Here is an 18804-nt window from a genome sequence, read left to right as displayed (position 1 = left end):
CGGATGAGATCACGGACGTCACGAGGGTTTCCGGAATGGTTCGGAAACGAAGATTGATATACAGGATGACTTCATTTGGTTACCGGAAGGTTTTCGGGCATTACCGGTAATGTACCGGGAATGACGAATGGGTTCCGGATCTTCACCGGGAGGGGGGACCACCCACCCGGGAGGGCCCAAGGACCTTGGGGGTGGCGCACCAAGTAGGTGGGGTCAGCCCAATATTGTCTCGCGCAAGAGAAAGAAAAAACCAAAAGAAGAGAAAGAAAAAAAAAAGGAAAGGTGGGAAAAGAGAGAAGGACTCCACCTTCCAATCCTAGTTGGACTGGGATTGGAGGAGGACTCCTCCTCCCGATGGTGGCGCAGCCTTGGGGCTCCTTGAGCCTCAAGGCAAGCCTCCCCTCCCTCCTCCTATATATATGGAGCAATTAGGGCTGATTTGAGAAAACTTTTGCCACGGCAGCCCGACCACATACCTCCACGGTTTTACCTCTAGATCACGTTTCTGCGGAGCTCGGGCCGAGCCTTGCTGAGATTAGATCACCACCAACCTCCGGAGCGCCGTCACGCTGCCGGAGAACTCACCTACCTCTCCGTCTCTCTTGCTGGATCAAGAAGGCCGAGATCATCGTCGAGCTGTACGTGTGCTGAACGCGGAGGAGCCGTCCGTTCGGCACTAGATCGGAGCGGATCGTGGGACGTATCGCGGGACGGTTCCTGGGATGGTTCGCGGGGCGGATCGAGGGATGTGAGGACGTTCCACTACATCAACCGTGTTTCTTAACGCTTCTGCTGTGCGATCTACAAGGGTACGTAGATCGGAAATCCCCTCTCGTAGATGGACATCACCATGATAGGTCTTCATGCGCGTAGGAAATTTTTTGTTTCCCATGCGACGTTCCCCAACAGTGGCATCAAGAGCTAGGTTCATGCGTAGATGTTTTCTCGAGTAGAACACAAAAGTTTTTGTGGGAGGTGATGTGCGTTTTGCTTCCCTCCTTAGTCTTTTCTTGATTCCGCGGTATTGTTGGATTGAAGCGGCTTGGACCGACATTACTCGTATGCTTACGAGAGACTGGTTTCCTCGCTACGAGTAACTCCGTTGCTCAAAGATGACTGGCAAGTGTCGGTTTCTCCAACTTTAGTTGAATCAGATTTGACCGAGGAGGTCCTTGGATGAGGTTAAATAGCAATTCATATATCTCCGTTGTGGTGTTTGCGTAAGTAAGATGCGATCCTACTAGATACCCATGGTCACCACGTAAAACATGCAACAACAATTAAAGGACGTCTAACTTGTTTTTGCAGGGTATGCTTGTGATGTGATATGGCCAACGATGTGATGTGATATATTGGATTTATGAGATGACCATGTTGTAATAGTTAATATTGACTTGCACGTCGATGGTACGGCAACCGGCAGGAGCCATAGGGTTATCTTTAAACTAACGTTTGTGCTTGCAGATGCGTTTACTATATTGCTAGGACGTAGCTTTAGTAGTAATAGCATGAGTAGCACGACAACCCCGATGGCGACACGTTGATGGAGATCATGATGATGGAGATCATGGTGTGACGCTGGTGACAAGAAGATCGTGCCGGTGCTTTGGTGATGGAGATCAAGAAGCACATGATGATGGCCATATCATGTCACTTATGAATTGCGTGTGATGTTAATCCTTTATGCACCTTATCTTGCTTAGAACGACGGTAGCATTATAAGGTGATCTCTCACTAAAATTTCAAGACGAAATTGTGTTCTCCCCGACTGTGCACCGTTGCAACAGTTCTACGTTTCGAGACACCACGTGATGATCGGGTGTGATAGACTCAACGTTCACATACAACGGGTGCAAAACAGTTGTACACGCGGAACACTCGGGTTAAGCTTGACGAGCCTAGCATGTGCAGACATGGCCTCGGAACAAATGAGACCGAAAGGTCGAGCATGAATCGTATAGTTGATATGATTAGCATAGAGATGCTTACCACTGAAACTATTCTCGACTCACGTGATGATCGGACTTGAGATAGTGGATTTGGATCATGTACCACTCAAATGACTAGAGAGATGTACTTTTTGAGTGGGAGTTCTTAAGTAATATGATTAATTGAACTAATTGTCATGAACATAGTCTAATGGTCTTTGCGAATTACGATGTAGCTTGCGCTATAGCTCTACTGTTTTTATATGTTCCTAGAGAAAATTTAGTTGATAGTAGCAAACTTTGCAGAGGATTGTCCTCGTTGCTGCGCAGAAGGCTTATGTCCTTAATGCACCACTCGGTGTGCTGCACCTCGAGCGTCGTCTGTGGATGCTGTGAACATCCGACATACACGTTTCTGATGACTACATGATAGTTCAGTGCAAAATACTTAATGGCTTAGAAGCAAGGCGCCGAAGACGTTTTGAAACGTCATGGAACATAATTGATGTTCTAAAGAGATGAAATTATGATTTCATGCTTGTGCCCTTGTTAAGAGGTACGAGACCTCCGACAAGATTCTTTGTCCACAAAGTAAAGGAGAAAAGCTCAATCGTTGAGCATGTGGGCAGATTGTCTGAGTACGACAATCGCTTGAATCAAGTGGGAGTTAATCTTCCAGATGAGATAGTGATGGTTCTACAAAGTCACTGCCACCAAGTTGTGAGAGCTTCGTGATGAACTATAACATATCAAGGATAGATACAATGATCCTTGAGCGATTCGCGATGTTTGACACTCGAAAGTAGAAATCAAGAAGGAGCATCAATAGTTGATGGTTAGTAAAACCACTAAGTTTCAAGGAAGGCAAGGGCTAGAAGGGATACTTCGTGAAACGGAAAACAGTTGCTGCACTAATGAAGAGACCCAAGATTAAACCCAAACCCGAGACTAAGTGCTTCTATAATGAGGGGAACAGTCACTGAGGCGGAGCAACTCTAGATACTTGGTAGATAAGAAGGCTGGCAAAAGTCAAAAGAAGTATATTTGATATACATGATGTTGATGTATACTTTACTAGTACTCCTAGTAGCACGAGGGTATTAGATACAGGTTCGGTTGCTAAGTGATTAGTGACACAAAATGAAAGCTACGGCATAAACGGAGACTAGCTAAAGGCGAGGTGACGATACGTGTTGGAAGTGTTTCCAAGGTTGATATGATCAAACGTCGCACACTCCATCTACCATCGGGATTGGTGTTAAACCTAAATAATTGTTATTTGGTACTTGCGTTAAGCATGAACATGATTGGACCGTGTTTATTGCAATACGATTATTCATTTAAAGAGAATAATGGTTACTCTATTTGCTTGAATAAATCACCTTCAATGGTTTATTGAATCTCGATCGTAGTGTTACACATGTTCATAATATTGGTGCCAAAAGATACGAGGTAATGATGATAGTACCACTTACTTATGGCACTGCCGCTTGAGTCATGTTGGTATAAATTGCATGAAGAGTCTCCATGCTGATGGATCTTTATACTCACTTGATTTTGAATCACTAGTGACATGCAAATCATACCACATGAGCAAGGCCTTGTTTTCATTGAGATGAAACAAGATAGTAACTTGTTGGAAGTGATACATTTTGATGTATGCAGTCCAATGGGTGCTGAGGCACGCAGTGGATATCATTATGTTCTTACTTCAATGACGATTTGAGCAGATACAAGAGTATTTACTTAATGAATCACAAGTCTGAAATATTGAAAGGTTCAAATCTGTTTCAGGAGTGAAGTTCGTCGTAACAAGAGGATAAACTGTCTATGATATGATCATAGAAATGAATATCTGAGTTACGAGTTTTGGTACGCACTTAAGATAATGTGGAAATTGTTTCGCAGTTCATGCCACCTGGAACATCATAGTGTGATGATGTGTCTGGACGTCATAGCCACGCACTATTTGGTATGGTGCATGCTATGATGTCTCTTATCGAATTACCACTATCGTTTATGCGTTATGCATTAGAGACAACCGCATTCACTTTAAATAGGGCACCGCGTATTTCCGTTGAGATGACACAGTATAGACTGAGGTTTAGAGAAATCTAAACTGTCATTTCTTGAAAGTTTGGGGCTTCGACACTTGTGTGAAAAAGTTTCAGTCGAATAAGCTCAAACCCAAAGCGGATAAATGCATCTTCATAGGATATCCAAAACAGTTGGGCACATCTCCTATCTCAGATCCGAAAGCAAAGTGTTTGTTTCTAGAAACGGATCCTTTCTCGAGGAAAGGTTTCTCTTGAAAGACTTGAGTGGGAGGGTGGTAGAATTTAATGAGGTTATTGAACCATCACTTCAACCAGTGTGTAGCAGGGCGCAGGAAGTTATTCCTGTGGCGCCTACACCAATTGAAGTGAAAGCTGATGATGGTGATCATCGAGCATCGGATCAAGTTACTACAAACCTCGTAGGTTGACAAGGTCGCGTACTACTGCAGAGTAGTACGGTAACCCTGTCTTGGAGGTCATGTTGTTGAGCAACAGTGAACCTGCGAGTTATGAAGAAAGCAATGGTGGGCCCGGATTCCGACAAATGGCTGGAAGCCATGAAATCCGAGAGAGGATCCATGTATGAAAACAAAGTGTAGACTTTGGAAGAACTACTTGATGGTCATAGGACTGTTGAGTAAAGATGGATCTTTAAAAGGAAGACAGACGATGATGGTGATAAGTCACTATTAAGAAAATCTCGACTTGTCGCAAAGATGTTTCCGACAAGATCAAACAGTTGACTATGATGAGACTTTCTCACTCGTAGCGATGCTAAAAGTCTGTTAGAATTATGTTAGTAGTTGTTGCATTATTTATGAAATATTGCACATAGGATGTCAAAACATTGTTTCCTCGACGGTTTCCTTGAGCAAACATTGTATGTGATACAACCAGGAGGTTTTGTCGATCCTAAAGATACTAGCAAGTATGCAAGCTCCAGCGATCCTTCAATGGACTGGTGCAAGCATCTCGGAGTTGGAATATACACTTTGATGAGATGATTAAAGATTTTCGGTTTGTACAAGGTTTATGAGAAACTTGTATTTCCAAAGAAGTGAGTGGGAGCACTATAGAATTTCTGATAAGTATATGTGGTTGACATATTGTGGATCAGAAGTAATATAGAATTTCTGTAAAGCATACAAGGTTGTTTGAAAGGAGTTTTCAAAGGAGTACCTGGATTGCGCTACTTGAACGTTGAGCATCAAAGATCTATGGAGATAGATCGAAAGCGCTTAATGGAAGTTTCAACAAGATCCATGCCTTGACAAGTTTTTGAAGGAGTTCAAAATAGATCAGCAAAGAAGGAGTTCTTGGTTGCGTTGTGAGGTGTGAATTTGAGTAAGACTCAAAACCCGACCCCGGCAGAATAAAGAGAATAGACGAAAGTCGTCTTCTATGCCTTGGCCGTAGAATCTGAAGTATGCCATGTTGGGTACCGCACCTCATGTGTGCCTTGACTCAAAGTCTGTTGAGAGGTACAGAGAGTGATCCATGATTCAATCACTAGCAGCGGTCAAAATTTATCCTTAGTAACTGATGGACTAAGGAATTTTTCTCGATTATGGAGGTGGTTAAAGAGTTCGTCGTAAAGGGTTACGTCGATGCAAGCTTTGACACTAATCCGAACAACTGTGAGTAGTGAAACGGATTCGTATAGTAGAGTAGATATTTGGAGTATTTCCGAATAGCACATAGTAGCAGCATCTATAAGATGACATAAAGATTTGTAAAGAACACACGGGTCTGAAAGTTTCAGAACCGTTGACTAAAACCGCTCTCACGAGCAAGACGTGATCAGACCCCATGACTATATGGGTGTTGGATTCCTTGGAATCACATGGTGATGTGAACTAGATTATTGACTCTAGTGCAAGTGGGAGACTGTTGGAAATATGCCCTAGAGGCAATAATAAATTAGTTATTATTATATTTCTTTCTCATGATAATTGTTTATTATCCATGCTATAATTGTATTGATTGGAAACACAGTGCATGTGTGGATACATAGACAAAACATTGTCCCTAGTAAGCCTCTAGTTGACTAGCTCGTTGATCAAAGATGGTCAAGGTTTCCTGACCATAGGCAAGTGTTGTCACTTGATAACGGGATCACATCATTAGGAGAATCATGTGATGGACTAGACCCAAACTAATAGACGTAGCATGTTGATCATGTCATTTTGTTGCTACTGTTTTCTGCATGTCAAGTATTTGTTCCTATGACCATGAGATCATATAACTCACTGACACCGGAGGAATGCTTTGTGTGTATCAAACGTCGCAACGTAACTGGGTGACTATAAAGATGCTCTATAGGTATCTCCGAAGGTGTTCGTTGAGTTAGTATGGATCGAGACTGGGATTTGTCACTCCGTGTGACAGAGAGGTATCTCAGGGCCCACTCGGTAATACAACATCACACACAAGCCTTGCAAGCAATGTGACTTAGTGTAAGTTGCGGGATCTTGTATTACGGAACGAATAAAGAGACTTGCCGGTAAACGAGATTGAAATAGGTATGCGGATACTGACGATCGAATCTCGGGCAAGTAACATACGGAAGGACAAAGGGAATGACATACGGGATTATATGAATCCTTGGCACTGAGGTTCAAATGATAAGATCTTCGTAGAATATGTAGGATCCAATATGGGCATCGAGGTCCCGCTATTGGATATTGACCGAGGAGTCACTCGGGTCATGTCTACATAGTTCTCGAACCCGCAGGGTCTACACACTTAAGGTTCGACGTTGTTTTATGCGTATTTGAGTTATATGGTTGGTTACCGAATGTTGTTCGGAGTCCCGGATGAGATCACGGACGTCACGAGGGTTTCCGGAATGGTCCGGAAACGAAGATTGATATATAGGATGACTTCATTTGGTTACCGGAAGGTTTTCGGGCATTACCGGTAATGTACCGGGAATGACGAATGGGTTCCGGATATTCACCGGGAGGGGGGACCACCCACCCGGGAAGGCCCAAGGACCTTGGGGGTGGCACACCTAGTAGGTGGGGTCAGCCCAATATTGTCTTGCGCAAGAGAAATAAAAAACCAAAAGAAAAAAAGGAAAGGTGGGAAAAGAGAGAAGGACTCCACCTTCCAATCCTAGTTGGACTAGGATTGGAGGAGGACTCCTCCTCCCCTTGGTGGCGCAGCCCTTGGGGCTCCTTGAGCCTCAAGGCAAGCCTCCCCTCCCTCCTCCTATATATATGGAGCAATTAGGGCTGATTTGAGACAACTTTTGCCACGGCAGCCCGACCACATACCTCCACGGTTTTACCTCTAGGTCGCGTTTCTGCGGAGCTCGGGCCGAGCCTTGCTAAGATTAGATCACCACCAACCTCCGGAGCGCCGTCACGCTGCCAGAGAACTCATCTACCTCTCCGTCTCTCTTGCTGGATCAAGAAGGCCGAGATCATCGTCGAGCTGTACGTGTGCTGAACGCGGAGGAGCCGTCCGTTCGGCACTAGATCGGAGCGGATCGTGGGACGGATCGCGGGACGGTTCGTGGGACGGTTCGCGGGGCGGATCGAGGGACGTGAGGACGTTCCACTACATCAACCGCGTTTCTTAACACTTCTGTTGTGCGATCTACAAGGGTACGTAGATCGGAAATCCCCTCTCGTAGATGGACATCACCATGATAGGTCTTCGTGCGCATAGGAAAATTTTTGTTTCCCATGCGACGTTCCCCAACATGAAGTCGATGCACATTCGGAGCGACTTGTCTTTCTTGGGCACCATGACAACATTGGCAAACCACTCGGAGTGGTGTACCTCGCGAATGAAGTTGGCTGCCAAAAGCTTAGCCACCTCTTCTCCGATTGCCTTCCTCTTGTGCGTGGCGGACCGACACAGGCATTCTCAGACAGGCCGAGCGGCGGGATCCACATGCAGTCGGTGCTCAGCCAACTCCCTGGGTACACCTGGCATGTCAGCGGGCTTCCATGCGAAGATGTCCCAGTTCTCACGGAGGAATTGGATGAGCTCGGCTTCCTATTTAGGATCGGGGGTGGTGGAGATGTTCGTCGGGGCAGCGGTGTCGTCCGTCGGGTGGATGCTGACCTTCTTCGTCTCTCCCGCCGACTGGAATGCGGACTCCGAAGCTGGCTTCTTCGAACGCATCAAGTCGGCGGGGTCGACTGTTTTCTTGTACTCGTCAAGCTCGAGGACAGCCATCTGCTGATCGGCAATCCTTGATCCCTGCTGCAGACACTCCTCGGCCCGCTGCCGATTGCCGGTGATAGTGATCACACCTTTTGGGCCTGGCATCTTCAACTTCAGGTACACGTAACATGGACAGGCCATGAAACGTGCATACGCCGAGCGGCCCAGAATTGCGTGGTACGCACTCTGGAAGTCCACCACCTCGAACGTCAGCTTCTCCTTGCGGAAGTTCTTGTCGGAGCCGAAGACGACGTCCAACGCGATCTGGCCGAGTGACTTGGCCTTTCGTCCAGGGACGACTCCATGGAACTACATGCTGCTCTCACTAAGTTTGGACATCAGAATGTCCATCCCCTTGAGAGTGTCAGCGTACATGATGTTCAGGCCGCTGCCGCAGTCTATGAGGACTTTGCGCAGTCGGACTCCTTCCACCACCGGGTCGACGACCAGGGCCTGCCTCCCTGGGGTGGGTACGTGTGCTGGATGATCCGACTGGTCAAAGGTGATCGCAGTCTGAGACCATTTGAGGAACGTGGGGTTGGTCGGGATGGCCATGTTCACCTCCCTGTTCACCAGCTTCAGTCGACTCTTGCTTTCAACGTCAGCAAAAATCATCAATGTTGCATGGACTTGGGGGAATAGATCATCCTTGTCCTCCTCATCCTATTCATTGTCCTTTTCACTCGGCTGCCCTTCGCCGAACCCCTGGACCAGGAGGCGACATTGCCGAGTGGTATGCTTCGGGAGTATGGCGTTGCCCTCTTCATCCATCTTCGTGTGAATGGGACATGGTTGGTCCAGGATGTGGTTTCCGAACTGTTTCTTCTTGGGGGTGAACTGAGCCTTCCCCTTGCCCTTGAATTTGGCATTGGTAACGGCTGCGGCCTCTGCCTGTGGAGTAGATGGAGCTTTCTGCTTCTGCTTCCGAGTGCTGTTCCCATCTCCATCGGCGACTGCTTTGTGCTTGTCGCTACGAATGCGGTCCTCTTCTTCGCCATTTGCATAGCGTGCCGCTATCTCCGTCATCTTACTCATGGAGATGTCGCTTGTTCGACCGAACTTCAGGTACAGATCTCTATACCGCACGCCTGCCTTGAAGGCGCAGACTGCTTGGTGCTCTGTGACGTTCTCCACCGTGTGGTAGAGGGTCGTCCAACGCTGAATGAAATCGCGCAGGGGCTCATTCTGCTTCTGGACACAGTGCTGGAGCTCCACGAGACCAGCAGAGCGTTTGCATGTCCCTTCGAAGGTCCTGATGAAGATTCGGGCCAGATCTGCCCAACTGTAGATGCTTGAGGGAGCCAACTGTTTCAGCCACGCTCGTGCCGAGCCGTCGAGCATCAGAGGGAGGTGTTTCATGGCGACGTGGTCGTCCCCTCCTCCGATCTGGACTGCCACTCGGTAGTCGTCCAGCCACGTTTCTGGCTTGGATTCTCCTGTAAACTTGCTGATCCCCGTCGCCAATCGGAAGTTGGGAGGGATGTCAGCCGAACGGATGGCTCGACTGAAACACTCGGGACCAGAGACGATGGTCCTGCTTCCACTCGGACGGTCCACGTCGTGGCCATCGCGGTGGGCCCGGCCCCTGTCGACCCTCCTCTGGCGATATGCCCCCTCGCGTCGGGCCTTGGATCATAAGTGTCACCAACCGAACGCCGATCATCATGATGTCGGGGCCCGTAGGGCCCACCCCGCGGAGGGGTGCGTGAACGGCGACGATCTTCGGGATTCACGGAACGGCTGCCTCCCCTGTGTCGCTGATGAGAACCGGGGCTGTGAACTGACCGATGTGTGTTCGCGCGAACAGAACTATTGTGGATCCTGTTGTGCGACTGGGAGACCGCCGAATTTTGCTGTTGCGCCGTGTGCAGCAGGGCACGGATCTGCTCGATCCCTCTGCCAGCCTCTGAATCAGTCGGCTGGAGGGAATCGGCTATCTTGGCGGCGGCAGCCAGGTTGAGGACGGGTGTGCGGAACACCTCCACGTTGCTCTGACGAGTGCGCCGACTGGCAGAACGGCGAGGCTGACGGCGAGCGCCGGAGGTTTCGCCGACCTCGTGCTCGTTCCGGCCGGTTTGGCGGGGACTTTCATGGGAGCTGGCCATGTGCACTTCGGCTGCAAGCCCACGACCCACGTACTCGGAAGGAAACTCAGTCGGAACTGAGTCCGAGCACTGGGACGGCGGCGCCACTACAACCGACTCGAGGACCGCCACTTGTGAAGACGCGCTCTGGCGCGCCTGGGCATGTTGCACCCAACGCTGGAGCCGCGGACGGCGAGACCGCTTGTTGCGGCGCGCGACAGGGGCGAAGGTCGACACCGGGGCCGACTGCTGGAGAAGAAGGACGCCGCGGGCGCCGGCACGGAAGTGCGTAGCCCCGCGACTGGGGAGCGCCTCGACGTCGAGAGGAGCATCCCGAAGCCATGCCGAATCGTCGACGATGAAGGAGAGAGCGCCGAAGAGGATCTCGCGACCCATGCTCAAATCTCCACCGGACGACATGACGAAAAGATGTAGTCGCAAAACTCGCCGAAAAGTCGCTTAGACGCCTCCCCCACGGTGGGCGCCAACTGTCGTGGGTATAAGTCTGACACTAGATGTGTAGGGTACGAAAGGATGGGCAGAGCCTTAGCTACGGCGAGGTTGTATGAGTTCAGGCCCCTCTACGGTGGAGGTAAAAGCCCTACGTCTCAGTGCTCTTGGAGCTTGATGTCGAGTGGAATATGGATTACAGTGAATTGCTAACCCTGCACCAGTGGGGAAGGGCGGCTTATATAGAGTGCACTGCCCTTCACAACGGTTCGGTGCACACGGGTGGAGTAGTGGCGAATAAATGCCTACGTTACAGGTAACGTATGTCTTAAATGTTAATAAAGGTACATGGAAACGTATGACCGTTGCCCTCCAGGGGGGTTACGATGTACAGAGTGGAATCCAGTCGGTAAGTTTGATACGCTCTGAATGCTCATCTCCGACTGGATGATGGAGGAATCGTCACCGACTGGATGATGGGAAGTCCTTAATTCAGTCGGAACTGACTAAGGGCCTTATCCTTTATGAAGGGTAGTCCTTGGGTAGGACCCATAGGGCAGGCCTATGACCCTACCCTAGGACTATAACCCCATCAGCTACATCCACCAACCATTATCTCGACGATAATGTTTCTCGTGTTGTCCGGATGCAAACAGGTTACGCAATAAGCAACATCACTATATGCATATCTTGCAAATCAAATCATGTGACTGATTTCTCACGAAGTCTCTACCAACTTTTACATTCCAGAAATATGTTCTTGGAATGGGTATGTGACAGCTTCGAAATTTGCAAGAATCAGGGAGAGTATCTTCCTCAATTATTCCCGTTCCATGCATCATATTATACTGTTTTTTTCCTTCATGAGTTTACTATAGAGATTCTCATAAAGGTTTTTAATGAGGTAATATCAACATGAGATCAAATGTCATACTTTCTGTTTTTCCCACTGGGTTTTTAGGAAAGTATATACGACATATTTATTGTCGTATAAACTCTATGGGTTTTCTCGTATTGAGTTAAAAAAGACAATAACCATTATATGTTGCATCATTTTCTCATTATTTTTTCCACTGGGTTTGAATGAGTTGTAGCAACATATCAAACACTATACTGCTCACATTTTCCCACGGGGTTTTTGAGGAGCTTTTATTTAAGATGGTGATGTCTATAAGGATAGCGTAGATTAGAAGGAGTGTTGAGTTTAATTAACCCATGTTGGTGTTAGTTATGGAGAATCTTCACTATCCCTAGCCGTCATGTATGAGGGACATGACTGTTCGCTCGTGTCTCTCCAGACCATCGCGTCTATTGTATGTATCCTCTCGGGGTTATATATGCTTGTACTCAATCATCAATAAAGACAACCATTCACTTTACATCCATGTCTATTGTCTTTCTTGTTTTACTTTCTAACAAATTACAGCAAGCCAGCATTGACTTTTTGCTAACCTGTACTACAACTACGAAGACATAAGGGTTTGCAATATTTGTTAGCATGAAGATGACGGCGAATTTCTTTTGCAGTTTGTTCCTCCGCCTCATCTCCATCACGTTCTGTGGGCATGTGTGTTTTTCCGGCAACAACGACTTCAACGATTTCTTCTCCATGCCGCTGGCACGACTGAATCGTGGCCTTGAGAACTTTCTTGTCAGTGACCAACAATCACTGGCTGGTCGTGATGGAGAGGCAGCGAGCCAGTGACGGTGGCACACCATTGGGAGGAATCGCCTAGTTGATCCCGAGGAACTCGCTCACGGACAGCAGGTCGCAGAATCCTCCTCCTCCCTGCATGTCGATCTGACCGGCGTCGAACTCCCAACAGACGCCGCCGTTGCCGAGCCCGTGCAACGAGTCCACGGCGCCGCACAGGTCCTCCACCTGCACGGAACCCTGGTGGCTCACGCCCTGCTGCGCCGGGCTGCCGTCGAAGGCCGAGGCCAGAGCGCTCGGTGCCATCAGGCCGGTGCCGTAGTCCATGTCCATGTCGAGCCAGTCCGCGAACATGACCTTGGGGAGCACGGGCGCGTGCGGCCGGATCGAGGCGGCAGCGCCGGGGACTGTGAGGCTGCTCGACTCGTCGAACGTCGACGTCGACGACTCGGGCGGCCCGGATGAGCCGGAGCTGGACGGCTGGTTAACGGTGCTGCGGCCGCAGCCGCTCTTGCTGGGCGTGGGGCTCCGGGGCGCGCCCGAGCCGGCGGATTTCGCTGGTGACCGCGCTCCCTCGACGCGCTTCTTGAGGTACGAGTTCCAGTAGTTCTTCACCTCGTTGTCCGTCCGGCCCGGCAGGTGCTGCGCTATCTGAGACCACCTGCGCCAGAGAAAATTTTCACCATGTCAGACAAGCAAATCATTGTGCAGTCACTCCAATAAACAAAGCTATGATTGTCACAGACTTGTAGCAATAGTACAAGTCTTCTCCGTTCGGATTGTCAATGTCAAAGCATCTGTTAGACTATCATTGGCCTCAACAGTTGACTAGTCTTACAAGCGTGTTCACAAATGATTGTACTACAGATATCTTTACTATGTCATCGCAAAAAAAAAAAAAAAAAAAAAAAGATATCTTCACTATGAAAATTAAGAACCTCACTAAATATGACATTGCTTGCACCGGCAGGCAACTGCAAAGACCCTTTAGAAAAGGAAGCATTAGATTAGACACAAGTTTAGCTGTTCTTTCTTCCTTTTTTTGTCCAAAAAGAGGTTATCCGTGACCAAGCAACCTTTCCAGCCAGTAGCTAGGTTTGTGAAAGTGAGGCTCTTGTTCACTATCGCCAAACGGACAAACGAGTGCCTCGATATTGAACGCAGGTGTTTTTTTTTTTTTTTTTGAGGATCTATTGAAAGCAGGTGTCAGCATCAACTCAACCACGTAAGGCGGTCTACAGGGCAGACATCAGCATTTCCATTTGTTTTCACCAGCAAAACCTTTTTTTCTCCCTTTTTCTTACGACCCTACCATGGTGACACTAGCAAATTTGGCGCAAGCAGCAGTAGGTAGCAAAATGTAGCATGCGCAAGAATACTCTAATTGTTTTATTCTTCTAAAATTCCTACGGACTGATGAATTTAGAAGGAAAGAAGAAAGAAATACCAACTGATTGACTTGATTCAATCCCGCATGCTAACCAGATGTCGTTTTGTTCTGAGAAGGTGAGAATTGGGATGTGTGCTCTGCTTGGGATGCTTACTTGTTGCCGAGAGCGGCGTGGAGGCTCATGACGGTCTCTTCTTCCTCCCGGGAGAACATGCCGTGCTTCAGCCCCGGCCTCAGGTAGTTGATCCATCTCAGCCTGCAGCTCTTGCCGTTCCGCTGAAGCCCTGCAAAATTCATTCACGGCAAGCTTTAGGCCCCGCACCACATGCCATGGTACATTTGACGAGACTCCGCTGGATTCTTCTCCGAAAGCACTGCAGAATTTTGCTGAATTCGAACAAGCAGACGAAGCTAAAGAGCTTCCTCAACTGTTTTCTGGCGAAATTAGATTTCCCAAACTTTCCCCTTCCCATGAGCCAGCCAAGGTACATTGCAGAGCATCAACAAGCAAGCAAGCAAGGAAGCGAAATTGGGAATTGGACTCTCGGCGATGCAAGTTAAACAAAAAGAAAAAGGAAAAAGTTCAACCCCCCCTCGAATTTCTCGGGACAGTCGCGTGCGATGGCTTTCTTACCGGCCTTGACGGGGACGGTGCTCCAGCAGCTGTGGCCGTAGCGGACGATGAAGTCGCGGAGCTTCTGGTCCTCCTCCGGCGACCACAGCCCCTTGCGGTGCTGCGCCTTGGGCTTCTGGCACGACTTGCACCCCATCAGTTCGTCGGAGGTGACCACGGTGGAAATGCCGCCCGCACCGGAGTTGGAGGACGAGCGGTGTTGGGCAAGTAGGAGTAACGAAGGACGTTAAGGTTTAATAAATCAGGTTTGAGAGGCGTGGGAGGGGCTGCGATTGCTGTGCTGTTTGCACTGTTCTCGTCGGTCTCTGCGTTTGGCGTGAGGGCTCTCCACGCAGGACTTTATAGAACCAAATGATGAGTTGCTGGGCGCCTTAACGTGGGGGGATAAAGAAAGATTAGCCACCGACTGTTTTTAGTGCTCACAAACTCTTTGAGATAGCATATCCATTGATTTCTGCAATGCTCGTATATTTAGTAAAGCTTCTTTATTGGCATATAATAATCTAAAAGGCGTTGGAATTGTAGAAGGAGAAATCCATTTTTTCACAAATACGCAAAATTAAAGGGTTGCCTACCTTTTTATATTGCTAAAAAAAGAAAATACAGGTTGATCAGACAATAGGACAAGCACTGACATGGTCGCGGGGTGAGTGATATGCCATGCACATAAGGCATCCCCTTAGCATTGGTTCGTGGCATGCTTCATCCTGGATGGTCTGCATGAGATGCGTGACAAGGGACGTTCACCGTTGAATATGTAGTTGTTCTAGTGTTTCTAGATCCACCAGATGGTGAGGAAGATGGCGAGGATGACGAGAGAGACGAGATATCGGCGAAAATAAGAAGTCGGGTCATAGAGTGTCTTCGTGAGGCATTTCATGAACTCATCATCTGGCAAGGGAGGGGAGCTCTCGAGCGGCACCAAGACAACACTTGATGCTAAGTCTAGCATGAAACTGAACATCCAATGAAGAGGTGGTGCAGCATTTTTGATTTCTGTTCGCAAAGAGGGTAGTCGTCGTCATTGTGGGGCAGGCCATGTCGGGCTTGCTGGGCCATAGTCCAGCATCGTCCTGGGAGGGCCACACACACGAAGATCTTGCTTTAGTGGGAGTTGGGCAGGTTTTCCAACTTTGGTGTCCATGAGGAGAAGTGATCGTGCCCGATAACTTCGCCTGGTAGCAGGTCTTCGTGCTATATAACCCATTGGCAGACCAACACCGTATGAGAGTGTGTGGCACGTTGGAGAGGACGACATCGCTTAGGCGGTGCCAAACATATTGCATGAAAGCCACTCGACCGATAACACCCTTGACATGAATCCAAGCATACTGAAGAAGGCTTCCACGAATAGAGCAAGCTTTGTGGCGGTGACTTTGGACCATGGAGAGGATGAGTGAGGCGAACTCCATGATCGAGAGACCATCGATCCGGTGATCTCTCCAAAATTGGAAGAGTAGTTGTCATCCAGGACCCAGAAAGTCAAAGCGCATAAGATCACTTGGAGGTCAGACAAGGAGGGAATGTGTTGGTTCTGCCATTGGCGCCTCTATTTGATCTAGTGAAACCAAAGCCAGCCAGCATGGAGGGAGATTCCAAGGCGCTGTAGATCAAGGATGCCTAGGCCACCAAGGGCGATCGGCCTGCATACCTTGCTCCAACTAACAAGGCAATATCCATCGCTTGCATCCATATGACAATACTAGATGAAAGTTGTGGATGAGCCGATTCATTTATTTGAGGATGTCATGGTTGATTGCCAAGGCGGGAAGGATGTGAACCATGATTTCATAGAGCCATGGTGACTGAGAGAAAGTCTCTTGCCTTGGGAGAGCAAGGAGACCCACCATGGAGAAAGCTCTCGCTCAATCTTGTCGATGATGGGTTGAAGGGATGAAGTGGGAAGCTTTCGAATGTATAGCGGCAACCCTACCTACCTAGTAGGGAAGTCTACAATAGGGCACACGAGGTTGCGCTCGATACCCACATGGTTGGTCGCGTGTAGTGATTGAGGTACTGAAGCACTTGGCGAAGTTCGTGCGTGAACCAAAACGATCCGAAAGACATGGAGAAGCTTGTGGAGGCGGTGAGATTATGCACTTTTGGGCGACGGAAAATGATCGCGTCATCGGCATAAATGAAAAAAAATCGAGGCCATGTGATGGGTGGAGAGCCCCAGCGGCCATGATGCGATGGATGAGGTTGTTCAGGGCATCGATCACCATGACGAAGAGCATGGGGATAGAGGGGGGCCCTTGGCAGAGAAATTTTTGGTGTTGCATCGGTGGACCCGAGACATAATTGAGGAGAACACATATGATTTCCATGAAGAGGACGATACTAGTCCATTCGCACCTGTGGTGATCGAACCCAATGTGGTGGTGTGTCTCGAGGAGTAAGGGCTACGAGATGGAGTCAAAGGCGCGTGCAATGTTCAGCTTTATCTTGACAAATGGATTTTTGAGGTTGTGGATCTCGCGCATGGTTTGGTGGACCGTGGACGAGCAAAAAACTAGCCGCAAATGGACCAACCCACGATGAACGCGGTATGGTTGGTAAATATCATGTCTTCGAGACACGACACGAGTCTATGGAAAAGCAGCTACATGAAGAGCTAGGAGACGAATTGGATGAGGTTGATCAGCCAATAGTTAGAGGACGGTGTGTCCGAATTCTTGAGGAGCAAGGTGAGGAGAGCTTCGTTAAGTTTTTTGAAGCCTCAATCATTGAGAGCATATATCTTGGCGAAGGCATCACAAATGTCTACCTTTGGTAATATCCCAACACACACAAGTTGTGTAGCCCAGGTTCCTTGCCTTTCGGGGGCCTCCTAATGGCCCACCAAATTTGCTCCTTGGAGAATGATTGCTCTAGTTCGTTGAGATCAAACGGCCATGAATCAAGCACATTGAGATCGATGGTGAAGCCTCGAACATATGAGGAGCTCCATGTCCTCATGGATGGAAGCGATGCCATCACTCAGTTGTAACTCAAAGATCATGTTCTTTGTTTGTGGTGCACGGCTTGGAGCCAAAGAAGGCCGAGTTGGTGTCGCGCGCTTGAGATAGTAAAGACGTGTTTGTTGAGGTGTATAGGATTTATCGAGCAAGGCGAGCCCAAGGTAGGATCCTTTTAGCTTAAGGTACATCCATGTATCGATCGGGAAGAGGGGACGGGCATCCCGCACGACCTTGAACCATCAATGAGCTTAGCGTAATCAGGACTCTGCGGGGGAATGACTCACAAACTTGTTGCTCCATCGTTACACGCATCGAGCAGTGACCTTAAGACACACAAATATACGGCAAAAGGGGTCTATGTTGGGAACTACGGAGGCCTAGGCATCAACCAAGGCTTGATGAAAATTGTATAGCTTCAATCAGAATTTTTCAAAGTAGAAGTGTCAAGGTTCCGTGGAGTGAGGGGTTGAATCAATAAAAGCGGCACATGTCACAATCTTTGGAGGAGAGAGGAGGTACCAAATTAAAAGTCCTGCAAATTGCAATTTTATAATTCTCTGTCCTCTTAGACCTATAGAAGGTAAACCATGGGCAATTTTGGTTGATATTTATTTTAGAAATAACTAGTTGGTTGACCCGTACAATTGTGTGGCTTGCATTACCCTAATTTTAATCATGATAAATAATGTATTTTTTTCCTGTTGGCACCATATATCGGAACGGTTCAAGAGAAATAAGAATCCAAAATAAAAAGTAATTTACCATACTTAATTGTAGAGCTTCCCTACTACTCCCATAATCTAGATAAAGTATATTGTGGAAATCTAGTTACAATGAAAAACTCCACAAAACTCATGTATGAAAGCTTGAAAATACTCTCAAACAAATACAATATCTTAGAAAAGTGATGTTGCATAAACATGTGGAATTTAAAATTCATATTCAATTAGGAGATATGAAAACAAAATTACGCATGATTAGTGATTTTGTATTGTATTTTCACTATTTGTTGCTGATTTTCATATCATCGAGAGACTAAGATGATTGATCTTTATATTGATGGAAGTGCACCTATTTTGTTGAGGGGCATGCAATACCACTTAAGAATAGTGTAGATAAGTTTCATATAAATTCAAAAGATATGAGCACTCGTGTCTAAGACTAGGGCCCGGATCTTTTGGCTGGGGGAGCTCTTCTCAAGATTCTGGGACATCACTCAAAAGACCTCGGCCTAGGACTTGAATTAGGGCGATTGAGCAATGCTCAAGTTATTACTATAAGAGTATATTAAATCCAAGCCTTTTAGTTGCATAATATAATCTTTGGCTTTCATTTTATATTTATTTAACAATATAAATGGAGATTTGGCTCGTTTATGTGGTATCGCATATCGGGTCTTAGGGGAAAGAAAGAGAAAACATATAACAAAGGCAAATCTTTTGTAACTGGGGATTGATCGACCGTTTCG

At 47.7% G+C, this 18804-nt stretch overlaps 1 protein-coding gene across 1 annotated transcript; it reads right to left on the bottom strand.

The window, feature by feature from the left end:
* Positions 1 to 12036: 12036 nt before the first annotated feature.
* Positions 12037 to 14721, bottom strand: LOC123430572 (transcription factor LAF1-like). The gene is made up of 3 exons (XM_045114431.1): positions 14377 to 14721; positions 13897 to 14026; positions 12037 to 13013 (listed from the first exon to the last, which is right to left on the bottom strand). Exons 1-3 carry the CDS (start codon positions 14510 to 14512, stop codon positions 12431 to 12433), a joined length of 849 nt encoding a protein of 282 aa, XP_044970366.1. The 5' UTR covers positions 14513 to 14721; the 3' UTR covers positions 12037 to 12430.
* Between the last annotated feature and the right edge of the window lie 4083 nt (positions 14722 to 18804).

The sequence above is a fragment of the Hordeum vulgare genome, chromosome 2H, assembly GCF_904849725.1.
Source record: "Hordeum vulgare subsp. vulgare chromosome 2H, MorexV3_pseudomolecules_assembly, whole genome shotgun sequence".
Classification (NCBI taxonomy): Eukaryota; Viridiplantae; Streptophyta; class Magnoliopsida; order Poales; family Poaceae; genus Hordeum; species Hordeum vulgare.
Note: the sequence above shows the minus strand (reverse complement) of the source record. Positions and strands in the feature narration are given on the sequence as shown.